This window comes from Hypanus sabinus, chromosome 27, assembly GCF_030144855.1.
Source record: "Hypanus sabinus isolate sHypSab1 chromosome 27, sHypSab1.hap1, whole genome shotgun sequence".
Lineage (NCBI taxonomy): Eukaryota > Metazoa > Chordata > Chondrichthyes > Myliobatiformes > Dasyatidae > Hypanus > Hypanus sabinus.
The window spans coordinates 23,949,914-23,967,035 of NC_082732.1; the positions used below are offsets into that span (position 1 = coordinate 23,949,914).

The 17,122-nt window shown below is 43.6% G+C and overlaps 1 protein-coding gene across 9 annotated transcripts in view; it reads left to right on the forward strand.

The window, feature by feature from the left end:
- Positions 1 to 8,738, forward strand: part of nbl1 (NBL1, DAN family BMP antagonist) — a 64,680-nt gene extending 55,942 nt beyond the window's left edge. For all 9 annotated transcript variants that reach the window (XM_059951979.1, XM_059951976.1, XM_059951978.1 and 6 more), the window contains exons 2-4: positions 1,230 to 1,421; positions 4,092 to 4,203; positions 5,464 to 8,738. In XM_059951979.1, coding sequence (XP_059807962.1) covers positions 1,234 to 1,421; positions 4,092 to 4,203; positions 5,464 to 5,682 — 519 coding nt within the window. In that variant the 5' untranslated portion in view covers positions 1,230 to 1,233 and the 3' untranslated portion in view covers positions 5,683 to 8,738. The remainder of the gene's footprint in view (positions 1 to 1,229; positions 1,422 to 4,091; positions 4,204 to 5,463) is intronic.
- Positions 8,739 to 17,122: the final 8,384 nt, after the last annotated feature.

Here is a 17,122-nt window from a genome sequence, read left to right on the forward strand (position 1 = left end):
CCCATATGAAAAAAAAATTCAACAAGTCACATAGGAAACCGGAACATGACCAGGTCATATGGCTCCCTTGGCTTGCTTCACCATTCAGTAAACTCATAGCTGACCTGATTTTGGCCTTATCTCAACTTTCCTGCCTGTTGCAGATTGTCTTTCAGTTCGCCTATACTCCAAAATCCTGTCTATCCCAGCTCTGAACATATTCAATGACTTGGCAACATCTGATCTCTAGGGCAAGCAATTCCAAACATTCGTAACTCTGTAAATAATTTATCCTCTACTTCATCTTAATAGGCAACTCCTTTTTCTGAAACTATGTCCCTGGAGAAAAAAAGTGTAGCTGACTTCTTCCTACCTCCCACCCCACCAGCCCCTGCATCCAACGGATAGTCCCGCCCAGTTTCTGACATCTTCAGAGGTGTTGCCAACAGACACATTGGTCCCTCTCCCCCTCTATGCTGCACTTCAAAGAGACCATTGCCTTCCTCAATTCCCTAGTCTATTCTTCAGCCCCCTTCTTAGTTCAAAAAGTCATGCAACAGCTGCCCTTTTGCCCCCTCCCACCATCCAGGAGCCCAAACTCCCCCCCCCCCCGGGGTGAGCTGGTGATTCACTTGCATTTGTTCTCAGCGAGGGAACTGCTCATCATGTGGTATCCATGACACCGGAGAAACCAAATACAGACTGGGTGACCTCTTGGCCATGAAGTGGTGTTCAGTCCACTCGCCTGACCCTCAGCTTCCTGCTGTCTGCAATTCCCCATTCTACTCCCATTCCGGCCTGTCTGCGGTTTCTTGCTCAGTTACAATGGGGCCAGATGTTAAAATGAGCAACAGCACACCGTCTTTGGTCTGATGCTGCTGACTCAATATTGAGGTTTCAGTAACTTGCTCTTTCTGACAAGTTCTGGTGCATTTCGTCCATCTGGGATATTGGCTCAGTCTTCCTCTTTCACTACTAACATGGCCTGACATGTTCCCAGATTCCCTGTGGTAAACTACATTTTGCGTGCATGATGTTGGAATAACCCTGAAACTGAAAAGGATCAACTCCTGATTTATAATAAGGAGGAGGAGGAGGAAAGTCAGAGAAAGACCACAGAAAACTGGTGGGGAGAGTCCATGGATCTCTCTCATTCATTTCCCGTTCCTTGGATGGATATAGAGTACCCCTGGGTTGATCAAATCCTTCAGGTGGTCATTCATCGCTAATTGACATTTTGCTTCCTCTAGGGCCATGGTGGAACATTTGACCGTAATGCTTTGGTTTGTGTTGGGCATCCTGCTCCCATCTCTAGTTGTGGCACCACCACCTCCCATCAATAAACTGGCTCTGTTTCCTGATAAAAGTGCCTGGTGTGAAGCAAAGAACATCACCCAGATAGTTGGCCACACCGGATGTGAGTCAAAGTCCATCAAGAACAGGTAGGTACGAAAAGCAGAATGTTAGACTAACCTTGCAGTGCATTTGGATTAAAATAACACTTATTTGAATGAAGATGGCAGCAGACAGAAGAATTCTCAGACTTGGTAAACCCTCTCCATTGTTCAGAAAACATTATATACTGGACTCGGTGGGTCACAAATAACCTGACTTACCGAAATCCAATTTCCATAAACTCTCTCATACATTTTAGTAATTATAATAGTACTAATTATAATCATAAAATACTTCATGGTATTTATTCAGAATATATATTCCATTAGTTTAATTATGGGTAGTATTCAATGGTTCCATTTAATAGCAGAGAATGTATACAATATACAACCTGAAATTCTTATTCTCCACAGATATCCTCGAAACAAAAGAAGAACCTCAAAGAATGAACGACAAGGAAGCTTCAGAACCCCAAAGCACCCCTCCCCCTCCTGTGCACAAGCAGCACCAAAGCCTCCCCCCTCACCACCCCCCAGCATGCAACAGTAGCAAAGCTTATTCAAGTTAGGGTATTTATTGAATGAAGTGAAAGAATTACAGCAGGTGTCTGTGGAGTGATATGGTGTGGGTTACTGTAGAAAACAGACATTTCTGACTGAAGGAAGGTACAGCCATTACAACCTGGGAACCATGAATTTCCTTATATAGAACATCACAGTACATGCCCTTTGAACTAAGATGTCATGCCAAAGTTTTAACCTACTCCAAGATCAATCTATCTCTTCCCTCCCACATATCCTCCATCTATGTGCCTATCTAAAAGTCTCTTAAATGTCCCAAATGTATCTGCCTCCACCACCACTTCATGTGTTCACCACTCTCTCTAAAAAAACTTGTATTTCTCAATTTGCTCCTACAGATTTTTTTAAAATCCCACTCTCCTTCAACCTTATGGATATAGTTAACACGCATTTCCTGGGAGCTGTTACGCACATTCCCCATCCTCAGCTGGTAAGGAGGGAGGTAACCCAACAAGGAATCCATTTGTAGAACTGCTCTTTGGTGCAAATTATCACAGCGGGCAGTATAATGTGTTCAAGAAGGTCTGCAGAAAATGAGGTCACATCGAAAACTGAGGAATGTCAGAGCCAAGAGCTCTTGTTCCTGAAAGCTCTCATGTTAATAACTTCTCGGAATTATATGTTATGGACATTGCAAATGGTTTTGAGGGATTAAAGACCATAAGTTACCCAGGATAAGTAATTCATTTTGGCTTCCTGTAACCTCAGTACAGGAAGTCAGCATGTGAGACCTTGATCTGTTACACACTGAAGTTGTACACCCTAGTTAAAATCTGTTGTGCATTTCTCTTTGAAAGGGTCGGGTCTGTTCTTGAACTTAAGATACCCCAGCCAGATGGTAGCTAAGGCTGAGAGGTGGAAGCCAGTTCCTGTGGATCTCTGAAGGCTTTGAGTTTCCGACTGGCTTCCATGGTGACAGGCATGATGTGCAGGCTTCTCGCGCGGCTGATCGTGCAGCAAACGCTGCTTGCTTTCCTCCTCTCTTACCTGAGGTGTGAACGAACACATCACTGCTTACTAAGACTACTGTGGGACTCCAGTCTCCCCTGGAACTTCACCATCTGAATACTTGTAGAAGATTAAAGAAGAATATCACACAATTCAAAGGGAATTCATGGTCTTGCTGTTAACGTGAAGATTTATTACAAGAAACCATCTCACATCATTGTAATTTCAGTTTAATGCCTATGAATATCTCATTCACTACGAATATATTCTATGCACCAATGTAACACTGTCAGCTAACACTACTTCTTGAGACTCACTCATTAAGAGAGTGCCCAGATTGAGTACCAGAGGGCACCTGGCACCTGCGGGCATCATGCCACAAAATCACCATATTTGGGGAGCAGTGGAAGTGTTGAAATGGAAACTGAGCAGTACAAACAAAAAGCATTAAGTTCAAAGTAAATTTGTTATCAAAGTACATACATTATACGTCACCATCTGCTACCCTGCGATGCATTTTCTTGTGAGCATTCGCAGTAAGTAAGTAGAAACACAACAGACTCAATGAAAAGTTGCACACAACGAAGATGGACAAACAAGCAATGTGCAAAAGACAACAGATGGTGCAAATACAAATAAGCAAAAAGAAGTAATAAATAACGAGAACCTGAGTTGTAGAGTCCTTGAAAATGAGTCCATAGTGTGTGGAGTAAGTTCAGGGTTGGGGTGAATGAAGTTAACCCCTCTGGTTCAAGAGCCTGATAGTTGAGGGGTGATAACTGTTCCTGGCGATGCAGGACATGACACTCCTGTACTTCCTTCCCAATGGCAGCAGTGAGAAGAAAGTATGAAGATGGGAAGATCTGCAGGTGTTGGAAATTGAAGCAACGCACACAATCTTCTGCCTGGAAGAAGGTGTAGGAACTCCTGCTGAGCTCCAGCAGCATTTTGTGTGTGTTGTTGAGAAGACAGCATGGCCTGGATGGTGGGTGTCCTTGATGATGGAGGCTGCTTTCTTTCAACAGCACAGCTTGTAGATGTGCTCAAAGGTGGGAGGGCTTTATTCATGATGAACTGTGACTTCAGCTCAACTTGGTTGCCTGGCTTACTTGAAAATGATTTGATTAATCCAAAAAGCCAAAAAGAACAATTTAAACAATATAAAATGTTATGTTTTTTTTCCTTCAGAGCATGCCTCGGCCAGTGTTTCAGCTACAGTGTTCCCAACACCTTTCCACAGTCAACTGAATCCCTGGTTCACTGTGACTCCTGCATGCCGGCCCAGTCCATGTGGGAAATTGTAAGTAACAGCTTCCTCCTCTTGTATGTCACCACCCCGTCCTTGTACACACAGCCTCACTGTCTAAATGTGTACAGATACTCTGTGTGAGAACATGCAAGCTAATCATCTTTTGAACTACATCTGCACAATCACATTTTCTGCACCACAGGCTTTCTCATCCTTCTCCATCTTATTTCACAATCTTTCTAGGGCTGTTTTTCCTGAAATACCTTTCTTACCATCTCAAACTCCCTCCTACATGCTCACTGTTCTGAAATAAAGAATTGGCTCCAACTCTGAAGTTTTTGTCCAGAATGTTTAGACTCACCTATCCATCCTCAAGTGAACTGCAGCCTCTTAAAACCCAAGACTGAAGATGCTAACTTTCATCTTTGCTCATTCTTCTTTCCCATCCTGTGTCAGCTTTCACCTTGTAATTAAATCAAAAAATGCCGGAAACAATTGGCAGGGCAGGCAGCATCTGTGGAGAGAGAAAGAGATACAAGATAAAGACAAGCTTTGCTTCTCTCATGTGCACACATCAAAACATTGAAACATGCAGTGAAATGCATCATTTGCATCAAATCAAATCAGTGGGAATAGTGCTGGGCAGACCCCAAGTGACACCATGCAGGCAACACCAACAGAGCACACCCCACACCACACTAACCCCTGACTGTACATCCCAGGAATGTGGGGGGAAACTGCGGCCCTTAGAAAGAAGAACGTATGAACGCCTTACAGGCAGCGTCCGGAATTGAAGCCCAATCAGTGAGAGCTGGCTCTGTAACGCATTGCATTAACTGCTACACTACAGAGTTGGAAGACAAGATGAAGGCAAGGCAGAGTTAGGAACTCTACATCTTGGACCTGAAACTTAACTCTGTACCTCTCCCGCAGCTACTTCCTGACCTGCTGAATATCTCCAGCATTTTCTGTTTTCCTTTCTGATTCACATTCAGATGAGTTTTTTTGTTTATACACCAGGCTGCAATGAAATTCCTTGCCTGGTGTGAAGCTCAGAGTAAGCAGTACAACAATGAGTATAGCGATGAGTGCAGAACAATGGGAAGGGCAAAGTATAGTAATGCAAATTGAAGTAGAACAAAAATAATGCTGAATGGACAGTAGCAGCAATGGTCGAATTATGGATTTGAGGCGCCACTAACTTTAAGCATTTGCAGTTCTTTTATCTTTCTCACGCTGTGAGTCCTGACTGCCAACTGGCTACCTAAATGGTAACCCTTCAAAAAATCAACCAAAAATTATCAATTACAGGTCAAGTTGGAATGTTCTGGCAATGAGGCAATGCCCAGAGTGGACAAGCTGGTGGAGAAGATTCTACACTGCAGCTGCCAGGCGTGTGGGAAGGAACAGCACCAAGATTCCCAACTCTTTAATGGAATTCTGAATGAGGAAGAGGTCGCTCTGGGAGTGGCTGAATCCTTCCACCAAGATAAAGAAGCTGAGCTCAAGCATGCCAGAGAAGAAGCCTAGTAAAATGGACATTTTGATCGAGAAGAAGTGAAGATGTGGTATAAAATTTCAGTTTGTTTTATTTGTTGAGGATTTAGAAGAAGAAAAAAAATCAAAGTATAACAAAATTTTTAAAACCATGCAGACTTATTTAAAGAGAAAGTCTTTAAAGAATAGCATTTGTTGTAGAAATCCCATTTAGATAATAATATATACCTCACCAAGGTCCAGCAAAGTACAATTAGAATTTGATGATCAGTGCTGAGTTCACACTACCAGTAATCAAAGCTTTTCTTTTGCCACAGAAATCCCTGTGTGTAGCCATTTCAAATTCATAACTGTCTGTATATAAAATTATAGTTTGTAAATCTGTGTAAACTTTTTTTTCAGAGTTCTCGCATTTTCTATTTTGGTCATCTGGACGTAGAGGAGAAGGGAGATAAAATGCAGGGAGAAAGAAACAGCGTGACAGCTATAGAGATGAAGGATCAGATCAGATTCAGATTTATGTATCACATGTACATTGTAACATCCAGTGAAATATGTCGTTTGCTTTAACAAACAACACATCCAAGGACGTGATGTGGGGGCAGCCCACATGTTCTGACATCAAACATTAGAGCAACTAACATGACTGAGACCCCAAGACTAGAGATTCTCTCTCTCTTTTTCTCCCACCTTAGCACGCACACATACACACAAAGGCAGACAGTGCCTCATTGGGACATAGAAAGAGGGCATTATGTAACACACATTCAATGCACACAAAGAGTAAATCGAGACAATTACGGTGAATGAACATACGTAGGCATGATGGTCACACTCAGTATTGTAATGATTTTATGCATTGCACTGTACTGCTGCCACACACAAAAAAAAAAAATTGCATATCATGTGAGTGATGATAAACCTGATTCTGATATGGGTCTCTGAGAGTGGGAAGGGAGTAGGGAGAGGTGAATTATGTTTGGGAAAAGGGGAAGGGAGAGGGGAGGTAGCAGGAAGCACCAGAGAGACATTCCATAAGGATCAATAAACCATTTGTTTGGAATCAAATGACCTTGCCTGGTGAAAAAAATATCTTATGCTTTCCGGGCATATCTGTAATAATTTTAGCCGATGTTTCAATGACAAACTCTGCCATCTTTATCAGGGATGATGTTTAGGCATGTCTAGTCCAGTGGTATAAATAGCCCTGTCGTCCATCCCTCCTGATTGGTTAGTCCACAATCAATCAGGTTTCCGCTGCCCCACCTTGTTTCAATCGACTTCCAGTTGCTACTTAGAGTGAGAACTTCATCTTTATAAAAATTCTTATTCTCTAGTCTTATTTCAAAAACTTCCTCCACCAGGCAGTCCCAAAAGCCATTAGCACAGAATTGATGTTGCTACAGAACAGCCACAAGGTGAAGAAAATCAACTGGGCCTTTTAAAGGGCCGATGGAAAAACTAGGAAACCTGACATTGAGGAGGAATCCATCGTTATCGCCTGTCTTCCCTATATTTCCACGGAAGGATCGCTAGGTTCCTGAAGAAATACTGGACTAATACCACCCACAGACCAATGAGGAAGCCCAAATGCGGGTCAGAGATGACCTGGGAGTCAGGTTGGCTGGTGTTTTCAGGATCCCCTGTGAATGCGGAGCAGCGTGTATTGGCACGACGGAAACCCACGTCAAGAATCACAGGAGCTGTATCTGTCTGGGTTACCCAGAGAAATTGGCGGTAACAGAACATTGCACTCGCAATGGCCTTAGGATTGACTTTGACGGTTGTCACTCCAATGGCTTTTGGGACCGCTTGGTAAAGGAAGTCATTGAAATAAGACTAGGGAATAAGAAATTTAACAAAGACGAAGGGCTTGCTCTAAGTAAGAACTGGATTGTAAACAAGGTGGAGCAGCAGGAACCTGATTGGTTGAGGACTATCCAATCAGGAGGGATGGACAACCCGAGTATATATACCACTGGACTAGATGTGCCTTGGCATCATCCCTGATGAAGGTGGCAGAGTTTGTCATTGAAACGTCGGTTAAAATCGATACCTGTACCCAGGTGGAAGTCCGAGAAGAGTTTATCCATTACCTTGACTGGTGACTCAGGGCTGGGCAGGTCTACTCCCATGCCGCTGCCCCCCCCCCCCCGCCCCGGCACTCCCCGGTACTTCTCTACCCCACACCCCTCCCACAGCTCTCCGCTGTTGCCATCGCCAACGTCCTTTGCTCCTGCCAGATTTACAAACACACTCTCTGCTCCACATTGACAAGTACAACACTGTGCAAAGGCTTTAGGCACCCTAACCATTTATACGTGCCTAAGACTTTTGCACAGTACTGTAGGCACACACATAGAGATAGAGAGACTGAGGTACATACACGTGCAGACAGAGAGAGACAGAAAGAAAGAGAGAGAGGAAAAGCTCATGCAGATGAATAGCTAGGAAGATGAAGAAGGAAAGAGTGAGGCACTTGGAAACAGGTAGAAACCTAACACAGCAGGTAGAGGGAGCACGGCTGAAGACACAGATTACTACATTCATACGATCACAGCTTTTGCTCGGATGAAGCCGTGTGTATTGAAAGAGTATTTTTATTATGTAGGGGTTCAAACCATGGGTTTGATGAGTGGGTGCTCCCAGCTTTGGTCTTCATTCTGCACTAATACAGGGAAGTATCCAGTCTGGGCTGGCAGTGGTTTCGGGAGATCAGGCAGGAATTCCCTTGGGGTCTAACACATAATGCCAGCAGGTCCTGAACACCGTCAGTGGAGTCTATGTACACCGGTGGCCTTACAGTAGGCGGCCTGCTGACAGTGACTGCACAGGCTCCTGGGTATCTGGGTCAGGCAGCAGTGAGTGACCATTACTGTTAACGCTTGCACCAGCGGGAATAACTTGCTTTAAAATGAGGCAACGAAAAGCAAACGTAAAAAGTAGGGGGCAAGGGTTGAGGGAGACCCGGCGGGAGGCGGCACTCTGTTCTCTTCTCGTTTATACCGTTGTGTTCTTCTGCTCAGATTCTGTACTTACATCTTTCCATTTATCAACAGTTAGATTAAATTTTGATGGATTATACCTCATCTCCCTTTGTGGATCTTTAAGGACAATCCCAGAAGTGTGGGGGTCGAATTTTAGTTCAACAAGGTTATAAAATAGTGTGTTTGAATTCCCCTGTTCTACTCTGCCTGACCAGGCCCACTGCAGTTATATATTTGCATATTATAAAATATGCAGATTGGGCTCCAATAACATATGGTCATAGATTTGGCTCACCACATCAGTGCCAACCTTTTTTGCCCACTTGCACTAATCCCGCTTGCCTGCATTAGGCCTGTATCATTCTATTTAAGTCTCTGTCTAATGTCTCCTAAATGTCGTAGTTGTATCTCATTCCACTGCCTTCATTGGTGGTGGATCCAAATTAGGATGTCACGGTAGTGTAGTGCTTAGCACAGTGCTTTACAGTACAGGCGACCCGGGTTTAATCCCGGTCGTTTGTACATGTTCCCTGTGACCGTGTGGGTTTCCTCCGGTTTCCTCCCACAGTCCAAAGATGTGCCAGTTGGTAGGTTAATTGGTCATTGTAAATTGTTTTGTGATTAGGCGCGGGTTAAATTGGGGGACTGCTGGGTGTCACAGCTCAAAGGGCCGGAAAGGCCTATTCTGCGCTTTATCTCAATAAAATAAAATAAAAATATTCATCACACTCTGTGTAAAATCTCACCCCTCAGGTCCCCTTTAAAACTTCTTCCTCTCACCTTGGTTTTGAAAATGGGAAACTATTTTGACTATCAGCCCTCTCTATGCCTCACATAATCTTATGTCAGATCAGCTTCCTTTGCTCCAGGCAAAACAAAATCAGCCTACCCGGTCCTCCACCATCTCAGTGAGCCTCCTCTGCACTCTCTCTGATATAATCACAGAGTGAATGAGCTGTTGCCTCACCGCTCCCGTGGCCTGCGATCGCTCTTGACCTCTAGCACTGTGCGTGTGACATTTGCACTTTCTACATGTGACTGGGTGGGCTTCTTCCAGGAGATCCAGTTTCCTTGCCAACACTTGCAAGTTGGTAGGCTAATTGGCCACTTTAACTCGTCCCCGCGTTAGAGCTCCTGGGAAAGTGGGGAGTAAAACTTACAGGGAAAGGTTAGGACATAGAACATAGAAACCCTACAGCACAATACAGGCCCTTCAGCCCACAAAGTTGCACCGATCATGTCCCTACCTTAGAAATTACTAGGCTTACCCATAGCCCTCTATTTTTCTAAGCTCCATGTACCTAACCAAAAGTCACTTAAAAGACCCTATTGTATCCGCCTCCACCACTGTCGCCGGCAGCCCATTCCATGTACTCACCACTCACTGAGTAAAAAACTTACCCCTGACATCTCCTCTGTACCTACTCCCCAGCACCTCAAACCTGCATCCTCTTCTGGCAACTATTTCAGCCCTGGGAAAAAGCCTCTGACTATCCACACGATTGCCTCTCATCATGTTATACACCTCTCATCCTCCGTCGCTCCAAGGAGAAAAGGCCAAGTTCACTCAACCTATTCTCATAAGGCGCGCTCCCCAATCCAGGCAACATCCTTGTAAATCTCCTCTGCTCCCTTTCTATGGCTTCCACATCCTTCCTGTAGTGAGGCGACCAGAACTGAGTACAGATCTGATGGAGGAGGGGAAGAGTGTGTTGACGTGTGCTATGGGTGCCCTGCAGTACCCTGTGATATGACAGCTGGCTTCCTGATATAGATTGCTGTGCTAAATTGGATACATTTATTACCTGCGTGGTCACGGGGAAAACATACAAACTTCTTGCAGGCAGTAGCGGGAATTGAACCAGGGTTGCTGGTACTGTAAACCTTTGCACTCACCACTACGGTCCCTTGCCGTTAGTGGAGAAGGGGCTGGGATTGCTCTGTGAGCTGGCATTGACACAATGGGCCGAGTGATCTCTGATGTGGTAAGAAAACATAGTTTTAACTGCTGGGAATTCTGGCCAGAAAAGGCAGCTGTTCAAAAGAGCTTCCAGACCTCGCAGGGAAGCAATGAGACACCTTATATACTTCTGGCCTAAGAACTTGACCCCCGTCCTTGGGACTGTTGATGCCACGTGGTGAGTAGTGTGCTAAAGTGTCCTCACAACCAGAGAAAATCATCTGCTCCTCTTCCCAGATGGAAGTCAGCGATAATTAAACTGATTCTGGTTTTTGTGCAGTGCTGGCTGAGGTTTTATAACTGGAGGTTTAGTTGGGTTAGTGATCCTGGGCAACATTGTGTAGAGGATGGAACTTCAGAACGGAGGTCTAGCGAACCACGAAAGTGATGGAACTCACTGTGAAGGCAAAGAAGGGAAGAGAGGGCAGGCAGACATACCTCTGGAGCAGACACTCTGACCTCAAGCTGGCAACAGCGAATCTGGAGAGCCGCTGTAAACGGTCTCTACTGTAGGTGTGTGGTAAAACTGCTGGGAAGGTGGGGAGAATAGGTAACAGAGAAATTAATGGGACCTTTGATGTCTAAGCAGTGGGCTATCTGGCTGTTATTTCATTATAAGATTGATGTTTCTATGGAGTAATACCCACGCTGAGCTCATATTTTCTTAACGCTTCAGTTAACTGCAGTCTGTACTCTCACCAGGAGCACTAAACTGTTCAAACCGCGGCCTGTGAATTCTGGCAACCCTCCTGCAATACCCTGGCAACTCTCATTCTACAACTTTATATTTCTTTCTTTCCCCAAATTAATTCCATTTGGGATACAAGAGCCTGGAAATCTGGAACGTGTGCCCTTGTCTCAGTTGTCGATAGGTCTTAAACATGTGTTTAGAGAAAGAGAGAGAGAGACAGACAGACTGAACAGATGAGGGAGTGTGTGTGATTCTTTGAATCCTTGATCTCCAGCGAATGGAGTAAGTTATTCAGAAATCCAAGGTTTGGTTACTCTGACTGCCAACTCAGCAGAGGCACACTGGCTGGCGAATCAAAGGTTATGGTTTCAAGAACCCAAAGATACGAGCAAAACATATACTGAAGAGCTGACAGTGTTACACTGCTAGAGACAGGGTCTCTGCTTAATCACCACAATCCTTAATATGAAACAGGGCCTCTGTTTAAAATTAAGGTTAGGATTAGAATTAAACAGACCTCCAATCTCTGCTGTGAGATGGACATAAAATTCCACGGCATAGTTCAAAGAGGAGGAAAGAACTTTCTATGTCCTGAACAACTTTTTTTTCCCCAGCAACTAACAGTATTAGGTAGAACATAGAAATCTACAGCACATTACTGGCCCTTCGGCCCACAATGTTGTGCTGACCATGTAACCTACTCTAGAAACTGCCTAGAATTTCCCTACCGCTTAGCCCTATGTTTTTCTAAGCTCCTTGTACCTATCTAAGAGCCTCTTAAAAGACTCTATTGTATCTGCCTCTACCACCTTCGCCAGCAGTGCATTCCACACACCCAGCACTCTGTGTGAAAAACTTACCTCTGACATCCCTCTTGTACCTATTTCCATGGTCATTGCCCACAGAAGGCAAAGGGTGGTTGAAGATGGTTCATATTCTGCATAGAGGTCGGTGACCAGTGGCATTCTGCAGGGATCTGTTCTGGGACCCCTCCTCTTCATGATATTTATAAATGACCTGGATGAAGAAGTAAGTCATGGTACTTTGCTTCAAGGAGAAAAGGCCAAGTTCACTCAACCTATTTTCATAAGGCATGCTCTTCAATCCAGGCAACATCCTTGTAAATCTCCTCTGCACTCTCTCTATAGTATCCACATCCTTCCAGTAGTGAACTGAACACAGTACTCCAAGTGGGGTCTGACCAAGGTCTTATATAGCTGTAACATTACCTCACTACTCTTGAACTCAGTCCCATGGTTGATGAATACCAACACACCATATGCCTTCTTAACAATGCTGTCAAACTGCGCAGCAGCTTTGAGTATCCTATGGACATGGACCCCAAGATCTCTCTGATCCTCCATACTGCCAAGAGTCTTACCATTAAGACTATATACTGTCTTCAAATTTGACCTACCAAAATGAAACACTTCACCCTTATCTGGGTTGAACTCCATCTGCCACTTCTCAGACCAGTTCTGCATTCTATTGATGTCCTGCTGTAGCCTCTGACAACCCTCCAGGCTATTCGCAATTCCCCCAACCTTTGTGTCATCAGCAAACTTTCTAACCCATCCTTCTACTTCTTCATCCAGGTCATTTATAAATATCATGAAGAGTAAGGGTCCCAGAACAGATCCCTGCGGAATGCCACTGGTCACCAACCTCCATGCAGAATATGACCCATCTACAACCACTCTTTGCCTTCTGTGGGCAAGCCAGTTCTGGATCCACAAAGCAGGGTCTCCTTGGATCCCACGCCTCCTTACTTTCTGAATGAGCCTTGCTTGGGTAACCTTATCAAATGCCTTACTGAAATCCATATACACTATATCCACTGTTCTACCATCATCAATGTGTTTTGTTACATCCTCAAAGAATTTAAGCAGGCTTGTAAGGCACGGCCTGCCCTTGACAAAGCCATGTTGACTATCCCTAATCAGATTATGTCTCCAAATACTCATAAGTCCTGCCTGTCAGGATCTTCTCTAATTACTTGCCCACCACTGAAGTAAGACTCACTGGTCTATAATTTCCTGGGTTATCTCTTACTCCCTTTCATGAACAAGGAAACAATATTTGCAACCCTCCAATTCTTTGATACCTCTCCTGTCTCTATTGATGATGCAAAGATCATTGCCAGAGGCTCAGCAATCTCCTTCCTCACTTCCCACAGTAGCCTGGGGTATGTCTTATCCAGTCCCAGTGATGTATCTAACTTAATGCCTTTCAAAAGCTCCAGCACATCCTCTTTTTAGATGTCTATAAGGTCAAGCATTTCAGTCTGCTGTAAGACAACTCCACAATGGCCAAGCTCCTTATCCCTGGTGAATACTGAAGCAAAGTATTCATTACAAGTAAAAAGAAGTCACATGATAATCATATTACTGCTTGTTGGTTCTGTGTCTGGACATATTGACTCAAAAGTATAGTCAAGGCTTGACTTTGAATTGTCCAAAAAATTCTTTAAGATGTTCTGTAGGGATGAAGTTATAGGTTGAAACTCCACTCTAGCACCCCTGGGATCTGACAATGTGGATCATGAAACTTGCCCCTGGTCTGCTAATTCCTCTGAACAGGAGAATTGTTATTGAAGTATACACCTTCCCAGGGTCATATAATGGTTCTGAGAACTGTCGCTAAGTTGGGAATACTGTTGGCTGAGATTTTAAAAAGTTGTATTGGTAGGTTAATTAGCTGAAGATTAGTACAGCTAATTTAATAAATTTTTAGTTACAGTTAGTTAATAGTAAAGTCCTGCAGTACAGATTCAAAACATGGTGGACCACTGGATTTGCTGGACCACTGAGTGTGGGGCCAGAGAGCTTCACCCTGTATTTTGTTATTATTCAAAAGGAAAGGAATGTATAATCCTTATTGATATGTTGGTAACCAAAGCCTTTACTGTCCAATTAGCTTTGTAATCCATTGTGGCACTTACAATGAATCAGAATTTCAAATATTATTTTTCTATCAAAAATACACTGACTGCACCATTGATTGTCTTTGACCTTCTGAGATCACCTACCTCTATTTCTGTAACAATGATTCTCTCCATCTTGCCTTGGCTCATCTGGTTACCATTAACCAGACAACATTAATACTCTCTTGGCAATCCTCCCACCCTTCACAGTCTGTCAGACTGAGCTGAAACAGAGCCTCCTGCCCTCATCTCAACGAGCAGCATCTGTCACCCTTATGCTCAGTGATCAGCATTTCTGCTGGTCTTCCAAAGCCTAGTGATGGGTGATATTAAGATGGTGGAATTTAACAGTCTTTGTATTAAGTGGAATATGGAGTCAGCAGCCTAGGGCAGTTCCAGGAATGTAACCTGTGATGCAAAATTACAAACAGTTTTGTTCAGAGTGGCCAAGGATGGGGAATGGAATCAGTGCTTTGGGAACAGCTTGAGGTGTGGGTTTAATGGTTTCTGTCAGTGCAAAAATGGATCTCATTTAAAAATGGACCTAATTTAAGATTGCATGTCAGACAAGCAATCTGCCAACACAGAGAGAATGGAGGATCAAAAGAAATGTGGGGGAAGCACAATTGTGTGTTATCAGCACATATATGGAACTGATTATACCTCTTCAGATGATACTGTGCAAAGGGAGCTTGCAGATAAAGGATCAAGGATAGCTCCATGATGGACTACATTAGTATTGACGCAGGTGAGGGAACTGGATACACCTCAGAGTATTCTTCGGAAAGGTAAAAATAGACTCAGGCAAGTGTGGTTCCGCTCCACTAGGTAACAGAATTGATGATGGATGTTATGGTTAGTCATGTCATCAGCAGGAAATTAGAGGAAAGTAAGATAGGTTGCTCACAGATAACGCATAGATAGAATATAATTGAAGCGATACAATTAAGGATTTTCAGAAAAACTGCTGAAAGGGTTGAGAACTAAACTTTACAAGAGTAGAGGGATTTTGAGAAGGGACAGTCAGCAGATTTATTGAGAAACAATGCATAAGAACGCAAGAAATAGCGGTAGGTGTGGGCCATTCATCCTTCAAACTTCCTCTGCCGTTTATCAAGATGACAGCTGGCTTTCTGTCTCAATGCCACTATCATACAATACTGCCATATCCCCAGATTCATTAATCAATCATTGTCTGTTTTGAACAAACTCAGTGACTCCGTAGCCTTCTGGGGCAGATTCAAGAGCCTTTGCAAAAAGGAATTTCAATCATTCCTGATAGGTCTGTTCTTTAATCTGAGATTGCAGTCCCAGGTTCTAGACTCCTCAGTCAAAAGGGGGAAAACAGCTTCCCTGCATCAGCCTGTGAAGTCCTGTAAGAATTTTGTAAGTTGAAATGAGATCTGTTCTTATACTTCTAAACTCTACAGTACGCAAGTCAATCCTACTCAATTACTCTTCGTATGGCCAGCTGACAACCCGGGAATCAGACTCATGAACTCCTTCAATGGTAAGCATACTTTAAGGGTAAGGAGGCCAAAACTGCAAACTGCGTTCTAGTGCAATTTCACTGATTCCCTATGTAATTGCAGTAACTCATCTTCTCTCCTGTACTCATGTGCTCTTGTAATTAAAGCCAACATACCATTAAAGATATGCTGTACGTCTGTTTTGTGTATCAAAATGGTAATTTCACATTATATTCCACTTTCTACATTCAGATCCATTCAGTCAGCATTTTTATGCCCCCTTGAAGCCTCTTTACATTCCTTTCTTCAATGACAACCCCACCAGGTGTAACCTCAGCAGGGTGGGAAATTTGACATTTGATTCCCTGAGTCAAATCATTGATATTAATCATGAACCTACAGTATTAATGGGAAGGACAAGACCAGTTAGGTAATCAAGCATGATCCATACATAATAATCAGGCCATTATGGTTCCTCTGGACTCACCTAATCTTAGCCACCCTCATACCTGTTCCTCAGATGTGTCTCTGTTATTGTTTCTCAATGTGGCTACTTCAAGGTATGTAATCCCCACCAAAAATAAATAATCAGGTTGAGTTAAGAATCCTTCTCTGACTTACAGTAATGATCAAATTCAATATCATTCTATCTTTCTCCCAGTTGCAAGGTTATTCAGCTCGGTCCGTCATCAGCCACTACCATCATACCAGTGAGCAACACATTTCATAGACTTGTTACTCTCTAGGAAAAGAAGAACTAAATAACCTCCAGTCTTAAATAAATATCTCTGGTAGCATGGCATCTGGCACACTGCTATTAAGGCAAGCAGGGACAGCCTAGAATGGAAGAGAAGAGTGGGGAGTGATCCATAATTTTCCAGTGTGTTTGTGGCATGCTGCTGGGCAGATTTGTCTTACATATGTTTGGAGATAAAGGCAAGAGGGAATTTTGGGATTCACCTTGAGCTGGTGGGTAGCAGGAGGCAGATAGTTATTATTATCCACTGGGTGAGGTGTAATGGGGAGTAGGGGTACTGGAAATCTGGGCAAGAATCTGTACTGACGCTTATTATTTATACTCTAAAAATACTTAGACCTGGAGGGAAAAGAAGGAGAAGAATGAATGAACCAACATGGAAGTGATATGACAGAAGGGGATGAAATACAATTGGAAAGTTCATACAAACTTTCCTTCCCATCCCTAATCTCCTTCAGCGGACTCTTGGGATAGGAGACAATCAGCATGAGGTTCACAGACTTTGACATGGGTATGTAGGAAGTGCTCAGCAGTGCATGGTGAATTGTCCTTCCGCAGTTTTTATGTGACCTCTTTCCTTGGAAGGGACTGAAATTCTCAATGCCTTTGGCTACTCCTCTGTTTTGAGCAGTCATGGGCCAGTCATTCACAAGGATATCGCAATTTGCCAAGGAATCTTTGAGAAC